Genomic DNA, 21,432 nt, shown 5'->3' with positions numbered 1-21,432 from the left:
ACATCGAATGTCACAGCAAAATTATAGATTTTTTAATGAGTCATAGTGTTAATCTCCCTTTAGAGCGTTTTTTAAAGCTCTTTTCAACAATAAAAATAAAATTTAAAATAATGAAGCTATGTTTTAGTAACAAACTATATAAACTATTTTACTGAAACAAATAGTCTGAACTTAAAAACAAAAAAGCTTAAATATTTAAAAATATATATAAATGTAGAATTTAATTTAAAAAAATGGCCAATTTGTCCAGATTTTGCCATCAATATGAAAATTATAAACAGAGTTTGTCAAAGCTCTTTCCTCAAAGTAAATGAAAAAATAAGATCCCAGTTTAGATGTGTAGCTCTTGAGAAAAAAAAAATATAAACATAACACTATTTTGCAGTAAAAAATCATTGGGGCTTTAGAATAGATAAATAGTTTAACTATTTCAAAAATTAAACATTTTCAAAAATCGCAAATTCGGCGAGATTTTTAAATCAAGATGGAATTTAAAAAACAATAATTCTCAATTTTTGAAAATTTCACCAAACAGTTGCATTTTTTAATTTTGCTTTCTGTTCTTTCAGAATTAGCATAGGCTAAACTTGATATAACAGTCATAATTAACTGGGGTATACTCACAGCAGTTATGAAAGTATATTATTCGTAGAAAGCATTATTTCATGAAATGACAGGGCCAAAAACAGCCTTAAAATCAATTAATTATTCAAAATTTTAGTATATTTTTAGAGCACAAACCCTTTCTGTTTTCATAAAACGTTATGTTGATATGAACATTTTCTGCCAAGTCAACAGCCAGCACAGGATGTGATTATAATTGGTCAAAATGAAACCTTTTAGGGCCCACTGTCATACATACATGCCAGCATGAATCACTCATTTCCTGGCCTATACTCAAGCATGCTAGAAAACTTTATTGTTCACCACATATTTGTGTTAATGTTCCAGATCATTTTAAAACTATTATTTTTCGCACAAGGTAGCATTGTATGTCCATAGGATTAGATATACATGTAGTCTCAATCTTATACTTGAAATGAGAGACTTACATGAATATGGTTTTGTATTATATAAACATGAAGGGAAAAAGATACTTTCAACAGCTTTTTAAAATGAGCATCATTAAATGGTTACAATAAAATGAGTTTTATTTTTGCTAGAGCATTGTGTATTTGAGATAGCAGTATAATTTTTAATCGATAGTTAGATTTCTCAGTTTTTAATATTACAGTGAGAATGGTCAAGATGACTAAAACAGGGTCAGTCAGCCAAGTAGGGGCCTAGAAACCTGCCACGAAAAAGTAACTCCACTGTGCAGAAATCTCAAAAAGTAAAAACCAGCCTGCCCCTACGAAGACGAACTGGAACGAAAACAGATTTGAAAATCGAAACTTGGAATGTACGCTCACTCTACATGAGTGGGACTCCAAGAAATCTCATAGACATTTATAAAACCTATAATATCAACATTTTAGCTACACAAGAGATTAGATGGCTTGAAATTAGAACTATAGAGAAAAAAAAACAGTGATGTCTATTACAGTTGCCAGGATAATTATCACACTTTTGGTACAACTTTAATCGTTAACAAGAGTTTAAAACAAAGAGTAATTGACTTCAAGCCTGTAAATAAGAGAATCTGTAAATTGCTCATGAAAGGCAAACTTCAAGGCAAACTTTAGCATGCATCAAAAGATAAAGACGACCCTGATAAGGATGGTTTCTACTACATTTAGAAACTGACTCATGATGATTGCCCTCAAAAAGACATTAAGATGGTAATTGACGACTTTAACATTAAGATTGAGACTACCTTGTATAGTTGAATTATTATAGCAAAAATTGTGCCAAATAGTTCATTCATAAATATGATTCCAAAATAAACCTCAGTGATAGAGACACTATAATATATTCTAATAATTTGGATAATAAAGCATCAAACTAAAGTACATTATTAAAGAACACATTCCTATTACAGTAATTTGATGGATTAAGGCATAACGGTAAAAAGCCTTTCACCCAAGACTCTCGGTCTTCGAGATAAACATATGTTTGCACCTCCCATCTTAAACGGAATAAGATGCAATTAAGAATATAAAGGGAATAAGATAACAGGCATAAATAACTGGTTCAATTACACCAATTATAAACATATATTTGCTCACAAATAATATTAAAATAAGCATTTTTCATAAATGCTAGAGCCTTTAAGGAACAACTTTAATACAAAACATTAGTTTAAAACACATATACAATAAATATCAGCTTAGTTTCAGTAAAAAAGAGAATTAAAAAAAATTGTTTTTATAACAATGATTAAATTATAATATTTGAGAAAATGTTACTTTAAACTGAAGTTGCATACTTCATAAAAATTAGTTGTGAAATTGTGTAATCACTTTTTACCTGCAATAAATCTGGATCAAGCTTGGGACATTGGCTATTTCCTTCAGCACCTTCAATATTAGGAGTTGTTCCATTATCAAACATGTCAGAATAATATGTCATCAATTTAGAAATGCACACGTCATTGTGTTCCACAATTATTTTATAAGAAGCTTCGACATCATTTAGATACTTAGCTTTGATAATCAGCATTTCTTGCTTAAAAACTTTGCTCAATTTCTAAAATAAGATGAAAAGTTTAGCTATCAAACTTTTAGGTTAGTTTCAAGTTGATTTATAAAAAAAATATATTCAGAATGCTATAATTTGTGCAAAAAAAAAAGTTTAGTTTCCAAGAAGAAATTGAAAACAAAATATAGTATGCCATAAAATAATAACAATATATACAAAATAATAGTTATAAATAAAATAATAACAATATATACAAAATGAATAAAATAATAATATATACATAAAATACGAACACTTAAAATTTTAAACAAACTTAGCAATCTAGCTTCCTTTATTAAGCAAGATGAATTTTATAAGAGTAAATGTAATTTAATTTTTTAAAATTAATTAGATAATTTAATCATAGAAAATAAGTCACTATTAATTTAAGGTTAACATAAAATATTTATGAATTGAAAAATAAAATACACATAAAATAATTATCGGAAAACAATATAAATTATCGAAAAAAAAGAAAGTATAATCTGCACTATTGGAATAAAATTTAGGTAATTTATATATATATATATATATTAACCTTAGAATTTTCTTTAGAACAAAAAGTTATCAGTTTCCTGCAATAATTTCCTTAATGGTGTGGCATTGAACAAATCCTAATACTTTAAGATCAATTACTAGAACAACTGTATACCACAGTTGAATTAAAAAAAAAAATAACCTGTATCAATCAGTTAATATACCGTGAAAGCAGTAATTAAAATTTTTTAAAGAGTTCTTCAAGACTTCACCCAGTTCAAGAGTAGGACTTCAATAATGTCAAAACAAAATCATGATTACAGTAATGTTGATTGAAATCTATCATTTTTAAATCAGACAACTTCATCCTATACGATTTGTTACTAGACCTGCTGAAAATAACAAAATAAGCACATGACCCCTGAAATCATCACCATAAAAATTTGACATTGCAAAATTGTTAAAATGCACCACCTGCAAACAAACAAAACTATATTCTTGAACCACTTACATAGTTAGTGTATGATTACTAAAGGTGTTACCAGGGTTGAGTAGGAAATAATGAGAATTAATATACATCAAATGAGAATCATATAGACTGCATAAACAAATTTTATGCATACTGTTTAAAAGTCAATCACGTCTTTAATTTGTTAGATTTATGAATAATTCACATAATTTAACTGTTCGTAACATTATCTTTAAAAGAGAGAAATATCTTTATTTGTTAAAATATAAAAATAACTATTGGTATCATTTAGGACACACCATTTTAAAAAAAATTTTATTAGAAAAAAAAAAGAGTAGCAATCTTTTTTTAAGCAATATATTGCATAAGTAATTATTGCAACATTAAAAAATTATAATAATGTAGGTGAGTAAGGAATACTAAGTATGAAAGTTTTATTTTTAAAATGAAACTTACGCAATGAAAAAAAAACATACTTTAAACACTCCTGAATTTTTCAAAGTATAAATATTAATAGGTACTGAATAAAAAAAATTTATCATGAATAAAAAAAAGCTTACTGAGCCCAAAATATAGAGTATAGTTACAGAAGTTTTGATACAATATAATAAAATATTAGGTGAACCGGAAAGTAATGCCACTTAGGTGCATTTGATACATGTTATCAAGATTTTATTTTTTATGAATAATTTATTCACCATCGTTAGCAACAACCTTTCAATGCCGGATCGGGGAAAAAAATTTATTGGTTTTTAAGATTAACGAATATTTTATGTGCCGAACGACAATACTTTCCAAAAAAGTTTAGATTGGAAAAGAAACATAAATAGTTATCAAAAAGTAAAGCATGCATCAAGTTATAGAAAATTTATAAATTACATAATATTTACCTGAATAAGGTCAATCAACAAACATGATGATGCATTCATAAAGTTTCTGTAAGTATTTAACAACCTTGCTTCCCATTTGGCTTTCAATTCCATTATTTTATTATCCATTTCCAGGGAAGATGTGTATTTTTGAATTATCAGGCACAATTCTTTTGGTATCTGTAATAATATAAAGTGCTTTATACATAATAAAAAAAAATTATAACTAATACATTAAATGCATTAATTAAAAAAATAGATGCTGGAATGAAAATATTTTTAATCCTAGCTAAGTGAAAATATTTTTGAATTGTTAAACTCAGTTCGGCTTAGGCATATATTTTAAAATAAAATGCTTGTGAGATATTAAAAAAAATTAAAAGCGAAATAATTCAATGTAATCTACAAATAAGAATATATATATAACTTTTGTGTTTATGTTGAAATGAAGCTATTGTTGCACTTATTTTATTTAAAATATAGTTTTCAACTATACTAGAAACAAGCTTATTGAAGAGAGCTGTCTTGTTTAATTTTACTTTCTTAAGAATTTTCAGTTAAAAACAGTACTGTTTAATTTTAAATAAACTCAGATTTTAGAATTATTTCTCGAAACATATGTTTCCTTTTTACACATTTTTCAAACCAAGCAAAATAATGAAGGTACTTTTTTAAAAAAAAATAACAAATTTGATTTTTATAAAATTATAAAAATATTTATGGACCTGTTCAATAGAAAAAAATTATTTGTTGCATAACAAGTTTTGAATAAAAAATATCTGTCAGTTTAAGAAGGAAGCAAGCATTGAACATTGATGGGTAACAACATGCATTGTAGTATACAACCTACACTTAGGTTTCAACGCACTACAATTACAACCATTATAGTGAACGATAAAGTTCAGCTTTTAATTCCATAGATGCAATGTTATTTTAGTGCTTGTTAGATTAGCCACACTAAATCATTCATTTTAGTATAGATTCCATTTAATTCCAATGAAAATTACCTTAGAAATAAGAATAATTTTTTTTTTTTGCTTCAAAAATAAAATGTTATGTATGCATTTAATTTAACAAAAGTAACAAAGAAATTAATTAAACCACTATTTCTTTTGCCGTTAATTTTTTGGAAAATATTTTAGATTCCCTATGAATGAAGGAAGAGAAACAACTGTTATATCCTAGATTCTAAGATTCTTATCCTAGGAGATCGAGTCTAATATTTTTTAGTTTATATATTAGAATAAAAATATTAATAAGTATATATAAGTAAATATTTATGGTCTTTTTGAGCATTTACAATATACAATCTCACATCCCAAGTGACACAAATACCCCTAGAATATCGTAATGATATCAAACATATATTGCAATATTAAAGTGATATCATTAAGGTATTTTAAGGATACTTGTATTACTTAGAATTATAATGTAAGTGCTAGTTTGGATGAAAAATGCCATTGTATGGAGTATCAACTGTTTAAAATGGATAAATTATGTTGCCGATACATAACTTAAAACTGAACAGTCTACGTGTATGGGTTCTTTTTAATTTTAAGACGTTTTATCCCATCATTTTGGATTATTTTAGAAAGCAAAAATCAATGATCTTCATTGTAATAACTTAAAAAGGATGAAAATTACAATTGAACATGTAATATGTTTTAGTATTGCTCTGAGAACTAAGCGATTTCTAAGATATTTGTAACAATTATAAATCTGGATTAAAAAAATAATCCACACACTGCTAAAACATTTAGAATTAATAATTGTCAAATTTATTAAATCTTGATTGGTAGAAATATCTCAAACAATGAAGAACTGCACCAGGACTATTCTAATAACCAACAGGGTATCTGCTACATTTTAGATTTTCAAATCCATAACTTCTCATGAATAATTCCAAGAATTTTTCATGACTTACCGAATTTACTATTTTCACCATAAAAACACAACAATAAATTTAAAAAAGGATTATAATAACATTAATTGAAATTATGGGTATAACTAAAACTGTTATACTCTGCATCTTCATATTTATTGATTTTAAGCTTAAAAAATAAAGAAAGAGTAGAAGCAATAAAATAGCTTTAAAAAATACAAAAGCAAATAATATTTTTNTATACATATATATATAAAGCAAATTACTAAATACTGTCAGATATATGTAGTAGTTATTCAAAGCTGTTTTATTTCTTCGTTAAAGTAAGTGTAAATATAGCCTAAACAAGAATTTTAAATTGACAAAAAAAAACTAATTAAAAAAATTTCTGAAATCTCAGAAGTTTAAAAGATAATTGTTCTTTCTTTCATTTTTTGCAAGAACACCATAATTTTTAAAGAACAGGATAATAACATCTCATACTTTAATGAAATATGACTATGAGTGGGAATTTTTCTACAAATTCAGACATTTGGAGCCTCGGAACACTGTGACATAAGGAGAAGGGGGTAAATTCCATTTTAAAAATAAGATTTTTCAGTGACCTAAATCCATGATTTTTTTTAAAAAGTAGTTAAAATCATGACCTTTCATGACAAATTTTGTTCAATACCGAAATCCATGACTTTTCAGGTGCACGGATACCCTGAACCAATGCATGTTAAGTTATGGGAGGAATGGCTGAAATGAAATGGAATAAACTTTAAGGCTCAAAAAATTTCGCTTAGTATAAAGCCAACCCACTAACCCAGTCTCAGCCTAGTAGCTCAACTTAATTGTTTATGCAGATTACAGTTAAAAAGATAATTTTTAAATGTTTCCTTAAAAATGAAAATAAACAAAATAACAAATATACATTTTCCTTAAAATTAATAAACTCATACTCTTCTTCTTTCACAATATTTAGAACAAAAACATGGGCTTCTTTAATCATTTTCAAGAACTCTTCTTTCTCTTTCTCCATTTGTTGGTAATATTTAAAACCATACTGGTGCCAGTCATCAAATGCTTCAGTAACTTTTTTGCGATGAGTTAAATATTAAAGAAAATAAGCTACATCTTTTTATTTTATTTTGAACCACAATATTGTAACTGAAATTTTGTGTTCAAATTATACACTAAAAGAAAATAGAAAGACATTTATTTATTATGTTAAAAGATTGTGTTATCTATTAAGATGCAGTTCAGCTTGATGCTAATCAGGCATTAATTTATTTTTTTCGCACTACCATTGATTATCTGAGAAATGATTTATATTCTTTTAATAAATATAGATACACTACTCTACAAAAATAGAACAGACGCTTTAAGTTTTTGGCATTTGCAAAATTTCTCAAGAAATAATTAGGGAATTATTTTATAACTTTAGACTAGATATTATTTTATAACTTTTATAATTTAGGTCATGTGATTTCTCATATGTATCAATAAAGTTTAAACCTTACAGACGTTTAAGGGACTAGTAATAAATTACAAATGAAAAAAAAGTGTTTTTGAACAGAATATGCCAGAGAAAAAAGATATAGCAACAAGCTTGTAACTTGAAGCAATTATTTTTGTAGTCACATGCAATTACTACACAAAACTTTGTAAAGCTAGCTGAAATATTCATTGAGATATAGACATATTTTATAAAAGAAAAAACTAATTTTTTCGCCTTACATTTTCTTACTATAACTATAAAAATATACAATAAAATTCAACAAAAGTTTTGGAATTTTTATAAATTAATAATAAAAATATTTTAAAATTTGAAAGAAAAAAAAGAACTTACCAAATTACTACTTCGAAAATTGATAAAAACTTTCAAATTTTGAAGATATTCAAATTGAACTTTTTTTTTTACATGTTGCCAAATACAGTTAGAAAAAAAATTAAGAAAATTCTTTAAATATTTTTTACAGATATGCAGTATGAAAGCACTAATTTGAATGCTCATGGCTTGTGCAATTTCTAACAAATTTTTTTCAAATTTTAAAAATATGTTTTTGTTATTATTTAAAAATTAATCCAAATATTTTGTTTAATTTTATAGAACATTTCTATAATTACAATAAGAAAACTTATGGCTAAAAAATTAGTTTTTTTTTTAATAAAAATGTTCATCTCGATAAATATTTAAGCCAGATTAACAAAATATTTTGCAAGCTTATTTCTATAAAAATACTTTTTTCATTCGAAATTTCTCGCTGGTTCTTCAAGCCTATGAAAAGTTTAAACTTTATTGATACATGTGATGAATCGCATGACCTAAACACCTCTAAAGTTATAAAATAATTTTCTAAAAATAAGAGTGTCTTCAATTATTGCAGGGTAATGTACATATATATAGATAAACAATTTCTTCAGTTATATTAGTTTAGAATATCGATCATCTAAAATAAAATAATAACCTTATTTATTAATACAACTTTTAATTTAATACAACTTAAAATTTTTTAATTATAATTTTTTAGCCAAAAATATGAACTAAATAGCAAAAATTTTCATAAAATAAATTAACCATGATTGACTATTAAAATAAATATACAAAAAGAAAGAAAAGAAATTAAAATTTATTATTAATTTTTATTAATTATTAATTTTTCGTGGGAGCAATATAAGACAATGGCAGAACAGTTATGTGTTTCCAAGATTTTGACTTAACAATAGAAATTTAAACAGTGACAAATACTTGTTTTGGCTTTTAAATATAATATTTTGATTAAAGTAATAACAATTGACCATGAATATCATATTCATATAATTAACAATTATTATTCACTCATTCTAAATAAATAGCTTTAAAATAAAATAAAAAAATGAATGAAAAAAAAATATTGTGTTTTTAAATTAGACATTTTTTTTCGAATTATTTTGAATTATAAAAATACTTTAAGAGCTTATAAAAAATGAAAATTCAAAAGTTTTCTCTCTAGACATACAGCAGAGATTTTAATGAACAAGAAGTAAAAATAAAGGAGTAATGATATAAGAGGTAATGATATAACAATAAAATTAAGGCTTAAGAAAATTTACAATAACAGCATCACAAGTTTTCATAAAATTGAGATAAAAAGGATATTAATCGGTATATTTTGCAACAGGAGGGTAAGAGTAAAGAAGATAAAAATTTCTATCATATTCAAGCAGCTTTTCTAAACCACGGCCACTTGTTAGACCATCAATAAAAGCCTCCTATAACAGTTGAAAATAGAATTATTAATAAAAGAAAATTAATATATCAATAAAATGAAACTAAAATAATTAATGTTAAAAAATAAAATATTTATCGACTTCAAAAGGATTAAAACATTTTGTGTTGCTGCTTCTTTTTTTAAAAAAATGTATGAGAATTTGTAACTTAAATTTTTAATAAACAAGATATTTAGAATAAAGATATTTATATTTCATCAGATGATAAAAGTATATCGCAAGTCAAAATTACGGCAATATTTTCATTTTTTTTCCTGATTATGCACATACAGTAAACATTATTGGAAGCAAAAAATTTTAAAATTCTATAAAATTTGTCTATTTCTTTTCCTTGATTTTTAAAATTTGTTTGATTTGTATTTAGATTTTTTGGATTTGCGTTTTGGCAAGCATTTTTACTACACAAAGAATAACATATTTCATTAAAATTGTAAACTTTATTCATTCTTTGTACTGTAAGTTTTAATTTAAAACTCATTTTGTTATATTTTTTTTTATAAATCTAACACACAGATATAAATGGACTAATGAAAATTAGCAATGACAAAAAACACATTTCAGTTTCTACTCCTTTAGATCAGTCAGGGGTGATTGTGAGCCCAAGTCAAAATTCCGGAAAATTTCTTGAGTTAAAAAAAAAAAAAACAGTTTAAATTGAAAAGTTAGAAAAAAATGTAAGCAAGTTTTTTTTCCCTTTTTCTCAATATTTCTTGGTTTACTTAAAATATATTTAAAATTTTACACATACCTATACCCTTTACATATACCTATGATGACCTGGATAAGTAATTAAAATTTACAAATATGTCTTTCTTTCTTGAGTTAATGATTATAACAACTATTTACTGATAAAAAATGAATATTAATCATGAATATAAGCTTATAAAGTATCTGGCTCTCCCTTACAAACAAATAACTTGTGTTTTTAAGTTCCACCTTTGAAAATTTGATTTTCGGAAACTTCTGCGATCAATGATTTTTTGAAACGTCTGGACCTTCGATCTCCGGAAACTTCCGGATCATTGCTAGCGAAAAATCTGGAAATCCGGATTTTTTCCGCAGCACAATCAGCCCTGATCAGTTCTAAATTTAGTTACTTCTACCTCTGTTCTAAGTGAAATTTAAGAAATTTGAAAATAAAAGAAACATACAACAAAGGTTTTTAAAAGATTATTTGAAAACATTTTTAAAAAATGATAAAAAAAAGATATTGAGAATGACAGATAGCTTATATTGAGTTAAATTAAGTAAAGAAGAGATGTTTGATTAACAAAAAGGTTTTTATCTTTATATAAAAACCACTTCACATTATTAACGGCGTTATAATTGAATTCTATATCAATATAGCACATTTTAGAAGTATGACATGTCATATTTTGTACTCTAAAATTTAGGGATTTTTAGCTTTTTTTAAATATTCTTTAAAAAAATACTGAATCCACTAAGCAATCGATTAATCTATTTCTAAATTATAAATGCTTAATAAAGACATATCATAAGAAAAAATGCATTAAAATGATAGAGTCTATGTAAGTGATATAAGCAAGTAAGTTCAGTAGGTGGGTCACTTCAATAAATTAATATTCATAATCTAAAAAAAAAAATACTTAAAAAATAACCGCTCACAATTCATATGCAAAGTTACTACTATTTCAAAGGACAAACGATGAGAACGATGAAGAAGGCTGTTACATAAACAAAAAAAGATAAATAAATAAAAGATAATAAAAATAAACAAATAAAATCTATGATTCGTGAGTTCTTAAATAAATAAGAGATTTTTTTTTATGACATAGTCTAAGGTAAAATGCATGAAAATGATAGAGTCTATGTAAGTGAAATAAACAAGTAAGTTCAGTATGTGGGTCACTTCAATAAATTAATATTCATTATCTTAAAAAAAAATTTCTTTAAAAAATAATCACTGTCAATTCAAATAATTTAGCAAAGTAACTAACATTTCAAAAGGGAAACAATGAGGAATGCAATTAATGAAACTTAAAATAAATAAATAAAATCTATAATTCAGGAGTTTTTAAATGAAATAGATATTTTTTTCAACAATATAATTTCCATATTAATTAGTAGTAGAATTCGAAGCGTAACAGAGGGGAAATCACACAGGTATTTTATCCTAAAAAATGTATTAAATATATGTGAAAACAAAAAATTGCGCAATAATATGCTACATTAAGGTGCAATGTTTAATGTAATTGCATAAAATAATAAAAGAGCCTCATAATTTAATTGTCAGGTAATTAAAAGTACCCGTAAGAGAGGGGACAAAGAAAATCCCACATTTTTGACATGCATTGTTATTTCTACTATATTCTGTGACTTGGAACATCTTAAACATTATTTGTAATTTTTTTTTTTAGTTATCACATCAAGGTTATATCAAGGTAAAATAAATTATTATAAGACTTTTTAAATTGCTTACACATTTTTATTAACTTCAAAAAATGCAATGTAACAGAGGGGACATTTTGCAAATTTGACAAATAGTTACACGGAAATATCATGCCATTTAATTAAACATTGCACCTTAAAGTAGCATATTATTGCACAATTGTTTTGTTCTCACATATATTTAATAAGTTTTTATGATAAAATACCTGTGCGATTTCCCCTCTGTTACGCTTGGAATTCTACCACTGGTTTCAGTAGGCATGGAATTCAACAGTAGCATTTCTACAAAGAAAAAAAAAACATCTTTAGTAAGTTGTAGAAAGTCAAAATAAATGTTATGCTCTTTAAATATTATTCTACAAAATAAAAAATTTCCCATCTTTTTCAAAACTAATCAATAAATTGTGCTAAGCCCCCTACATAAAATTGTACTCAAATGCACTTGCTGTGCACTAGTTTCCAACAGAAACATAGGGCAAACTGGCTTTCTGATGAAGAGAGGGATAAGAAATTATAATTTTATAGACACAGTTTAAAAAATTATTATTAGATGAAAAAGTTCTCTTAAAAAGAATTTTAAAACTTTTTATAAAATATAATATACACGAGTTCAGAAATTGCACATTAATTTCGTGTTATCTCTAATATGGGTAATAATTCGCAGGTCGAGAACTTTTAAAACAAATGTTCTAAAAAGATAGACTATTTGTGTAGTAGAGTTAGGTACTAATTCGATAATTTGAACCACTGAATTGACCGAGTCATACAATTCATCATCTTGAAATAATTTTTATCTCTAATCACTCAATCATGTAACTGCTTTTTATCCAGATTATAATTTTAGCAATTTTAATTTAAAAATTCTTTTATTTCAAATTAATACAGCACAGTTTATTATTAAAACCTATTCTGAAACTGTAGAATTCTTATGAACCGAACAAAAATTTAAGTTTGAGTCAGAATTACAAAGATTATTTATTTTTTTCGAAAAAATAAAGGCATTTATAACAACATTAATGTTCATATATAAACCAGAAAATATAAAAAATATTAAATATTTAAATACTAATATTTTTATAATATTTAATAATATTTTAAAAATATTTTTAATACTATTTTTATTATTGAGATTGTACTTCAAACTGAGATACTCAAGTGAACTGATTTGATTTGCTCAACTCTACAGTTATTCTACATTTTCGATCATAAACTATAACAACAATAACAATCATAAACTATAACAACAATAACAATCACAAACCATAACAATAACAATCACAAACTATAACAATATTAACAATCACAAACTATAACACTGTAAGAAACTGGCCTCTCGATGGCACACTAAACTTTCTTTTAAGTTCTTTCCTTTTCCTGAAGAGTAGTGGCAGTCGAGATTAAAAAGATGGATGGCGGTTTTCGATAAACATTCTGTCTATGTTAATATTTATCTGTTATCTGTCATGTGCATCTATAGCTTTGAATAAATTAATTTAAGATGCAGGCGACTCGTCTTTTGTGTGAAAGTTTAAAAGTCTTTACAACAGTAACGATTATAAACTATAACAATAACAATTATAAACTATAACATTTTTGATATAAAATCAAAAACTCAATATTTTCAAACATACTAACAATGTGACTAATTTGTCCATTTTGGAATTGAAAGTATTTGTAAGTTATAAATGTCAAAATTTTACCTGGTCTGACACATGCTTTTTTGAAAAAGAGTTAATGCATTCTGGGTCCCTCTCAAAAATATTAGTGCGAGGAGATACTACATCGTTACAGTTCACAACTCTATTTTGAAATTTTTCACATGATATCTGTACCTGGAAGAATTTCATTTGTATATTTCTTGTTAAAATATGGAATCATATAACACAAGAAGATAATAAATTATAATATATTGTTAGATGAAAAAAATTAAGCAAAAGTTGATAATTTAAAAAAACATAATTAAGACTAAATAGTAAAATAGCATAACAATGAGAAAATACATATTTTAAGACGCAAACTCATTGATACATATTTTAAGATATCAATGATTTAAGATATTTCAAAACGTAACCTTACTGATACCGTAACTAAACATATTTTAAGATATTAGTTACCATCTAAAAATATGTTTATTCAACATATTATCTGAAATATGTTTGCATAAGAACTTTGACCTCTTTTAAGAGGCATGTCTTTATGAAATGTCTGAAATATGCTGATTGCTATTTAATACTAATACTTCAGGAAAATTTTTTAAAAAAATAACTGAATTCTCCATTTTTTTTTTTAAATTATTGAAATTAGTCAAAATACTAAAAAATCATGTTTACTTAAAATAATTTAGGAATTATTTAAAAGAAATCTCCACATGATAAAAATTTCACTCAACTCACTTCATTTTCTGCTACTTCTTCAAAATCAAGCAATTTTAGATGTGGTAGTACTGAAATTATGTGAAGTCTGACATCAGATAAATCTTTAAGAGGATTTCCTTGAATACCAAGACTAATCAGGTTCTTAAACTGAGTCAAATAATTGATCTAAATAAAGAAGTAGAAATAACTTGAAATTTGCAAAATAATAATAATAATATATATTTTAAATAATATGAAATACGTCACAATATAGAAAATCAGAATTTTAACTAGGACATAGGGAGAAAAAATTATTATTGTTTTTAAAATAATATATATTTATGTAATTTAGAAAATAAAATTATTAATTATATTATATAACATTAATAGATCACATATATAATATCATTAACATATTTAAAATATTATTAACATATTTACATTGGTATAACTAATATATTTAGATATATTATACATTTATATTAAATATTGTAAACAATATTACACATCAAAACTGTAAAATAAGTTATTGTATAACTATAATGACAGTTAAAATTTTCACAATCCTTCGAGATCAGTAGGATTAGCCATCATTGTAAAAATACAAATTCTGCAGATTGTTTCAATAGAGTGTCATAAAAATGTGTAGTGACAATATACTTAAAAATATAAGTGCTAACGGTGGTTCATCTATAAAATCTGATTTTAGAAATTCTATCAGGAGGTGATCAAAGTAATTCTAAAAATTCGATTAAGAGGAAATCAACGCAATTCTAATTCAACAGTCAAATCTAAGAATATTTTAAGTATTTAATAAGAGAAAAGAAAAGAGATTACATTGCAATTTTTAGCTCAACAGCTACATTCAGTTCTTTTTTTTTTTTTCATTGCGCATGCGCGTCGTTACTTCTACGCAAGAAAATTGTTACTTGACGGGAACAATAAGAAAAATCCTTATATTTCTCAAAGTCAGAGATTAGGGCTCAATTCAAAGGATGAAAAAAATTTGACGTTTGTTACAAAATAATACAACATTTTAAATAATTTATGGCATTTTATTTGACCAACCTACAGAATTAGGTCTGTTACAAATATCAATATCTCAATGACATATACTTCAGGCTAACTTCATATGCATTCATTTTATAACTTTATTTAGTCAATCTTCGTATACATTCATATTCCGCCCTGCTGGTGAGGTGGTTTTCGTCTTTGTCAGCTACAGTTTGTACTGCAGTTTGATTAAGACTGGGTTTCTAATTTGACCGCAGTTCCTTTGATCACAATGATCCTAAGTCAACTCTAATGTAATGTCCTTGCTGGTTTTAGAACCAGAAAAGTCTACATATATTGGGCAGTTGGGGAGCAAGGTATGGAGATTGGGTCTACTACTATTATCTGCTTTCTGACCTAAATTGTGGTAGCACAATGTGCACACACAAAAGTATTTTCTTTGGATCTTCATTCAAGATCAATCCTAGATCCTCATGATCGATGTAGATCCTTGGCGATGTTGACAATAATTTCATATACATACATTCATATATAGTTTCATATACATACATTCTATATAATTTGTTACACATGGTACTAGGTACATCATCAAAACTAAATTTCTCATCCAGTACCTATTAGATTGGAGGGCAATTTGTATTTGTGTGGGAATAGTAAATTACACAATTTTAAAAAATAATAAATAAAAGCGTTACAAAAATGTCCTGATTTTTTGTTTTTTTGATAATCGAAATTCTACTGAATTTTCTTAAAGCAAATTATTCCAAATACCACCTCTTTTGTTTCAACAGATAATATGCATTTGAAGTGGTAGTGAAATAATAATTAAGGTACACATATCTTTTACTAAAATTTCCCTAGTAATTATAAACATTATAACAAATTTAAGTACATAAGTGGGTGATATTTAAACATCAAGGTGGGCAAAATTATTTTATATTAGTTTCATTCAACTAATAACCAAATATTGAAGTTTAAATTCAACTTATGTTACTTATCTGTAACAAAAAATTTATACAAATTATAAATCAATACTAAAAGGAATCTGCATCAAACTAGCAGCTATGCACAATGGAATAAGTTTTTAATAGGTAGTGATTTAGAGAAAATTGAAAGTTAGGTTTATTTTAAAATTAGAAAAGCATGACAATTAAGAGATTATTTGAGTGAATGCTTGAGTGAAAATTTATAAAGAATAAGTTTTGTAAATAAAAAAAGGTTAATAACAAGAGAGATAGGCATATTCTTTAAACATGTTTTCCTTTATAAAAAAATATATAAGATTTTTAATACTTAAACATTAACAAAAATTATCTGTTATTAACACTAAATAAACCTATAAAACAAGCAAATAATGTATTACTCTAATAGTTATAGAATAATAAACATAATATAAAATACCACAGAACAAATAACATGGGAAAGCTTAAAACAGCAAGCAATATTTAAAATATCATCCTGCGAGAGATTTCTGTGACCGAAGTGTCGAAAATTAAGATACTTTAAAATCTAATTTAAAGAAATGATACATACATTGTCAAAAGATTTTAGGTTGTTGTATCTAACTAAAAATGTCTCTAATTTTTTCAATGATTCCATATTTTGGAGAATTTCTATTTTATTGAAAGATAAATTCAGAAATTTCAGACAAATTAAATCATTGAATCCTTTTATAAGCTTGATGGCATTGAAAGACAAATCTAAAAGAAAATGAAGACACAAAACTGAAAGTAAATTGTAAATTAAAACTAATATTTTAAAAGAGTAAAAACAGTATGTTTAATTTATTGGTGAAATTATAGCCATGCTTTTTACATGCAATTAATTCGTAATTATTTTTTGGAGAAAATTTTTAAATTTTCTCTCTCTATATATATATATAAAAAAAAATACAATGCAATTTAGATAAACGACAAATTTTTAACTTGTATATAAAACGAAACCACAACAACTTAAACATATTCACAACGGTTATAAATTGCAATGCATATTCATGATTATTGAAAAAATATAGCAATCATTATTAATGATAAATTTTACATCATTAACTAAAAATAGAGATTTCAGCAAAGTTAACCATGAATGTTTACATTATTTTTCAATATTTCAGTTTCAAGTATTTTCATCAATAATAATACAATTCATTAACATACTGATTTATAATCAAACATAGTTGTTGAAATGTTAACATAGACTGCGCGGTGCAAAAAAATACGATAACACTTTAAAAACTTTTGATCCAATCAATGTAATTTTGTATACTAGGACTTGATCTTTAAGGCCCTGACTTTAACTATGCAAATTAATTTACAGAGTCAATAAAGTTACAAAATTGACCCTCAAAATCTAGAAAATATGGTTCCAGTAATTTAGGCTGGAGAGAGATCAAATGTTTGCGCCCTGTAATGATATCTTCTTTTTGCATATTTTGTCATATCTCTAACATAACAAAGAATCTCAAAAAGTTTCAGCAAGCAATTTTTAAATTCATTTATCCAACGGTAGCAATTTCATGTGAAAAATTTATTTTTACACTCCAAATTACTAATGATCGAAACATTTTTGACTTGTAATGTACTCAAAATTTTGCAATATGTTAAAACAATGTAATTTTGAATGAAATCACCCAAATTTTTAAGAGAATCCTTTGAATAGTTCTAGAGGAATAAAAAATTAGAGATATATAAAAGTTAGTATAAAGATATAAAAATACATAGAAAAAGGATAATAATATAAATCAAATTAGGGCTATCCACTATTTTTTGAGGGTAAAGAATTCTAATTGGTAGAAAAATACATGTTTATTCAAAGAAAGTATATTTTATTATTTAATTTCTTAACATTAAACATTGAAAGCATTTATTAATTAGCATAACTAGGGCAAGGTTCTAAACCCAATAGGAATGAGCCCTAGTACATAAAAATAGAATCATTAGATCAAAAGCTATCAATGTGTTTTCTTTTTTTGTACACTCTACTTATAAATGTATACTGTAAATTTCTGTAAACAAATAAAAAAGTATAAATGGTTTGATCATAACTACTGACTTTTATTTCTTAATAATTTAAGGAATTTTCAAGAATTGTAACTTGAAAAAAAAAATACAATTTCTTAAAAAAAAAATTTGAAAAATATTTTTATTGATTAAAATATTTATGTAAACAAGGAAGATGACAAAGGAAAGGTTGATGACAAAGATGTAGATGACAAAGGAAAGGTTCAACCAAACTAAATTTGGAATATTTAAATAATATAACAGTACAAAATACATTATAAAAGAAGTATAGATTAGACACGACTAAAAAAATATGTCAGTAAGATATCGCATTTAAACTATCACAAATCTCACTAAGAGTGATTAAACATAATGCGATACACTTCATTATAAATTACTTTCTTAGAAGTTATTATTTTATAGTAAGTAGTAAAATAGCTTAGTTTCAATAGCAACACAAATATTAATATACTTTATGAATATAATAAAAATATATATGGTGCTTCAAAACAGTTTATAATTTAATAATTGAGTATGCATATATATATATATAATACCTAAAAACTGTAAATTTTCTACAAATTTCAAATTTAAAATTTCTTTAATAAGAGATTAAATTTTTTAATGTATCCTGAAATTAAAAAAAATAACTTTTGATTTGTTGTGAAATATTATTTACTTTCATATGATTTAAAAGAATTACTTGGTGCAGATAATTACATTATAATTTAAAGGTTAATTAAGTAAATAAATTAATTCATACCTAAAAACTGTAAATTTACTAAAAATTCCAAACACTCAATTTCTTCAATAAAATTGTCAGACAATTGAAGCTTTGTAACAAGAGGAAACTTCCAGACATTCCCGATATTCAATAAATCTGAAATAGATACACAATTTATTACAAAATTCTGTAACACAATTTAAATTCATGGGTTTCTTAATTTTAAAAAATTATCAATAATTATTGTAACAAAAGGACTACAGATTAGACTACCAATAAGTATAAATTTTTTTGGTATCAGTTGCAAACTGATGCTGATATAACTGAGCATGTTATAAAAACCTGATACTTTTAGTATAAGATACATATAAGTCTTAATTTAAAGAGGGAAGGGAAAATAAAAAAGTTAAATTCCATTGTTTTTTAATGCAATTCAGGGCAGTTAATTTATACCGAATGCAAAATCACAAATATTTTATTAAAAAGATATTTGGCATGCTTTTATTATTATTGCTATTTTCAATGGAGTTAATCTTAACATATCTACAGACTCACATTGGGGATAACTATAGCAAATTCATTACCTAATTACGCTTAAGAAAAAAAAAGTGAATGAAAAACTGATCAAAGCATTTTTTTTGCTTATTTACGTCTTAATAATTAAATCTTATTTCAAAAGAATCTAAATAAAATACTTGGTTACTATATAAGAAAATATTTTTGGAATCAAAAAACTATTTAATAAAAAAAAAGGCTTTCATTTTCAGAATTTAATATTTAAAGCATAACAAACTTTTTGTAATTTTTTAAAAGAGTGATTTGTGATTTTAGAAAAAAGTAAAGTTCATGTAAAAATTATAGTCAAATTTTTTTTAAAAAATAAAAATAATTAATTTTGTGGAAGATAAGCATTTGGGGAAACTCTTTTATAATTTTACAAGTTGAAAAATAAAAAAATCAATTTGACTTAAGCAACAGAAAAGAATAGTGATATAGAATTTCATTTTTATGAATTATGATAGCCAGCGAAGAAACAAAATCAAATATGTATTGGTATTTAAATATAAAGTTCCTTGAATCAGTTCCAAAAAACAGCTAACTAGGGACTGTTTTTCATAAACAAATGAATTGGCATATTTTATGAATCAGCAAATGAACACAAGTTGATACAAGTCTGCAAATGAAAACAACTGTTCTTTTCTAACTGATATGAGTAGAACTGCTAGTTGCAAGTGTAATATTTGGATGTTATTTGGATTTGCTCTGTCTAAATGAATATGGGTGTGTATTCGGTTACAAAGTTCAAAATGGTATTGTCATCCCGATGATAAATTTATAAAATGATAAATTTATAAATTGATAATTTATAAGATGCTAAATTTAAAAATTATTCATTTTTTTACAAGTTTTAATAGTTTTACTTCTTTAGAAGTTGCAAATGAATTGATACAAAATGTATTCGTTAATTTCAAGAAGTACCAGGTACTTTGAAATATTAAATACAAAATATCAGGTACATAATATAGATTCATCTATATAAGATTTATGATCAAAACAAACACCTATATGATGATTGTTGAGATACAACTACACACGCATTATGACTCTCGCTGAGATTTTTAAATTTTGTTTAGCTCAATATTTAGTTTTGACTCAACATAGTTAAAGACTTGAATGTTAATATACATTACAAGTGTCTGTCTAAATTTTTCTGAGAGGTACCTATTTTGTGAAAATTTAGACATAATTTGTGAAAATTAAAAATTATATTACAAAAATCAGAAAAAATATGGATTTATCGTTTCTTACGAGACTCAAAAATAAAATATTAAGAAAAAGCATTTTGCAATACTACTGTTCCTGAAATTGAATTTGTGAAGGTACCTCTAAACGGTAGTAAATTTGGCTTGGACAGACCCCTGATTACCTTTATACAGGGTTGGGTCTTTGCCGTCAAAAACTGGTTTTTGTCAGGACAGTGGTAAAAACAGTGTTTTTACCAGTAAAAACTGTCAAAAACCTACTGTTTTCTTAAATTTATGGCATATAGCGGACAATATATTATTTTCACATAATTTCCCTTATAAATGAATGTTGTAAATGATTGCTATTGATTTTGCAACTATATACATGCATTCTTATAGAAGGATATACATTCATACAGTAATATTGTAATATGCTTATCAGGGTTGGAGTTTTTGCCGCCAAAAAGGGGTTTTTGCCAGGACAGTGGCAAAAACCTGGTAAAAACCGGCAAAAACTGGTAAAAACCGGCAAAAACCAAATTATCTAAATTGCTGATTAAATATTATTACAAAATACTTGAAACAAATTTAAATCAATCATAAGGAGGTAATTGTTCTC

General features: G+C 25.2%; 1 protein-coding gene across 3 annotated transcripts in view; it reads right to left on the bottom strand.

Annotated features, from left to right (window-relative positions):
- The window catches only part of LOC107449563 (dynein regulatory complex subunit 3), a 32,827-nt gene that overhangs the window by 4,813 nt on the left and 6,582 nt on the right, over positions 1 to 21,432 (bottom strand). For all 3 annotated transcript variants that reach the window (XM_043044748.2, XM_071183075.1, XM_016065119.3), the window contains exons 3-10: positions 19,108 to 19,224; positions 16,882 to 17,048; positions 14,374 to 14,520; positions 13,681 to 13,812; positions 9,441 to 9,553; positions 7,233 to 7,407; positions 4,456 to 4,614; positions 2,410 to 2,628 (exon numbers count right to left, since the gene is read on the bottom strand). In XM_043044748.2, the coding sequence (XP_042900682.1) occupies positions 2,410 to 2,628; positions 4,456 to 4,614; positions 7,233 to 7,407; positions 9,441 to 9,553; positions 13,681 to 13,812; positions 14,374 to 14,520; positions 16,882 to 17,048; positions 19,108 to 19,224 (1,229 nt within the window). The remainder of the gene's footprint in view (positions 1 to 2,409; positions 2,629 to 4,455; positions 4,615 to 7,232; positions 7,408 to 9,440; positions 9,554 to 13,680; positions 13,813 to 14,373; positions 14,521 to 16,881; positions 17,049 to 19,107; positions 19,225 to 21,432) is intronic.

Source organism: Parasteatoda tepidariorum, chromosome 7 (assembly GCF_043381705.1).
Source record: "Parasteatoda tepidariorum isolate YZ-2023 chromosome 7, CAS_Ptep_4.0, whole genome shotgun sequence".
In the NCBI taxonomy this organism is placed as follows: domain Eukaryota; kingdom Metazoa; phylum Arthropoda; class Arachnida; order Araneae; family Theridiidae; genus Parasteatoda; species Parasteatoda tepidariorum.
This window is presented reverse-complemented; position numbering and strand designations above follow the sequence as displayed.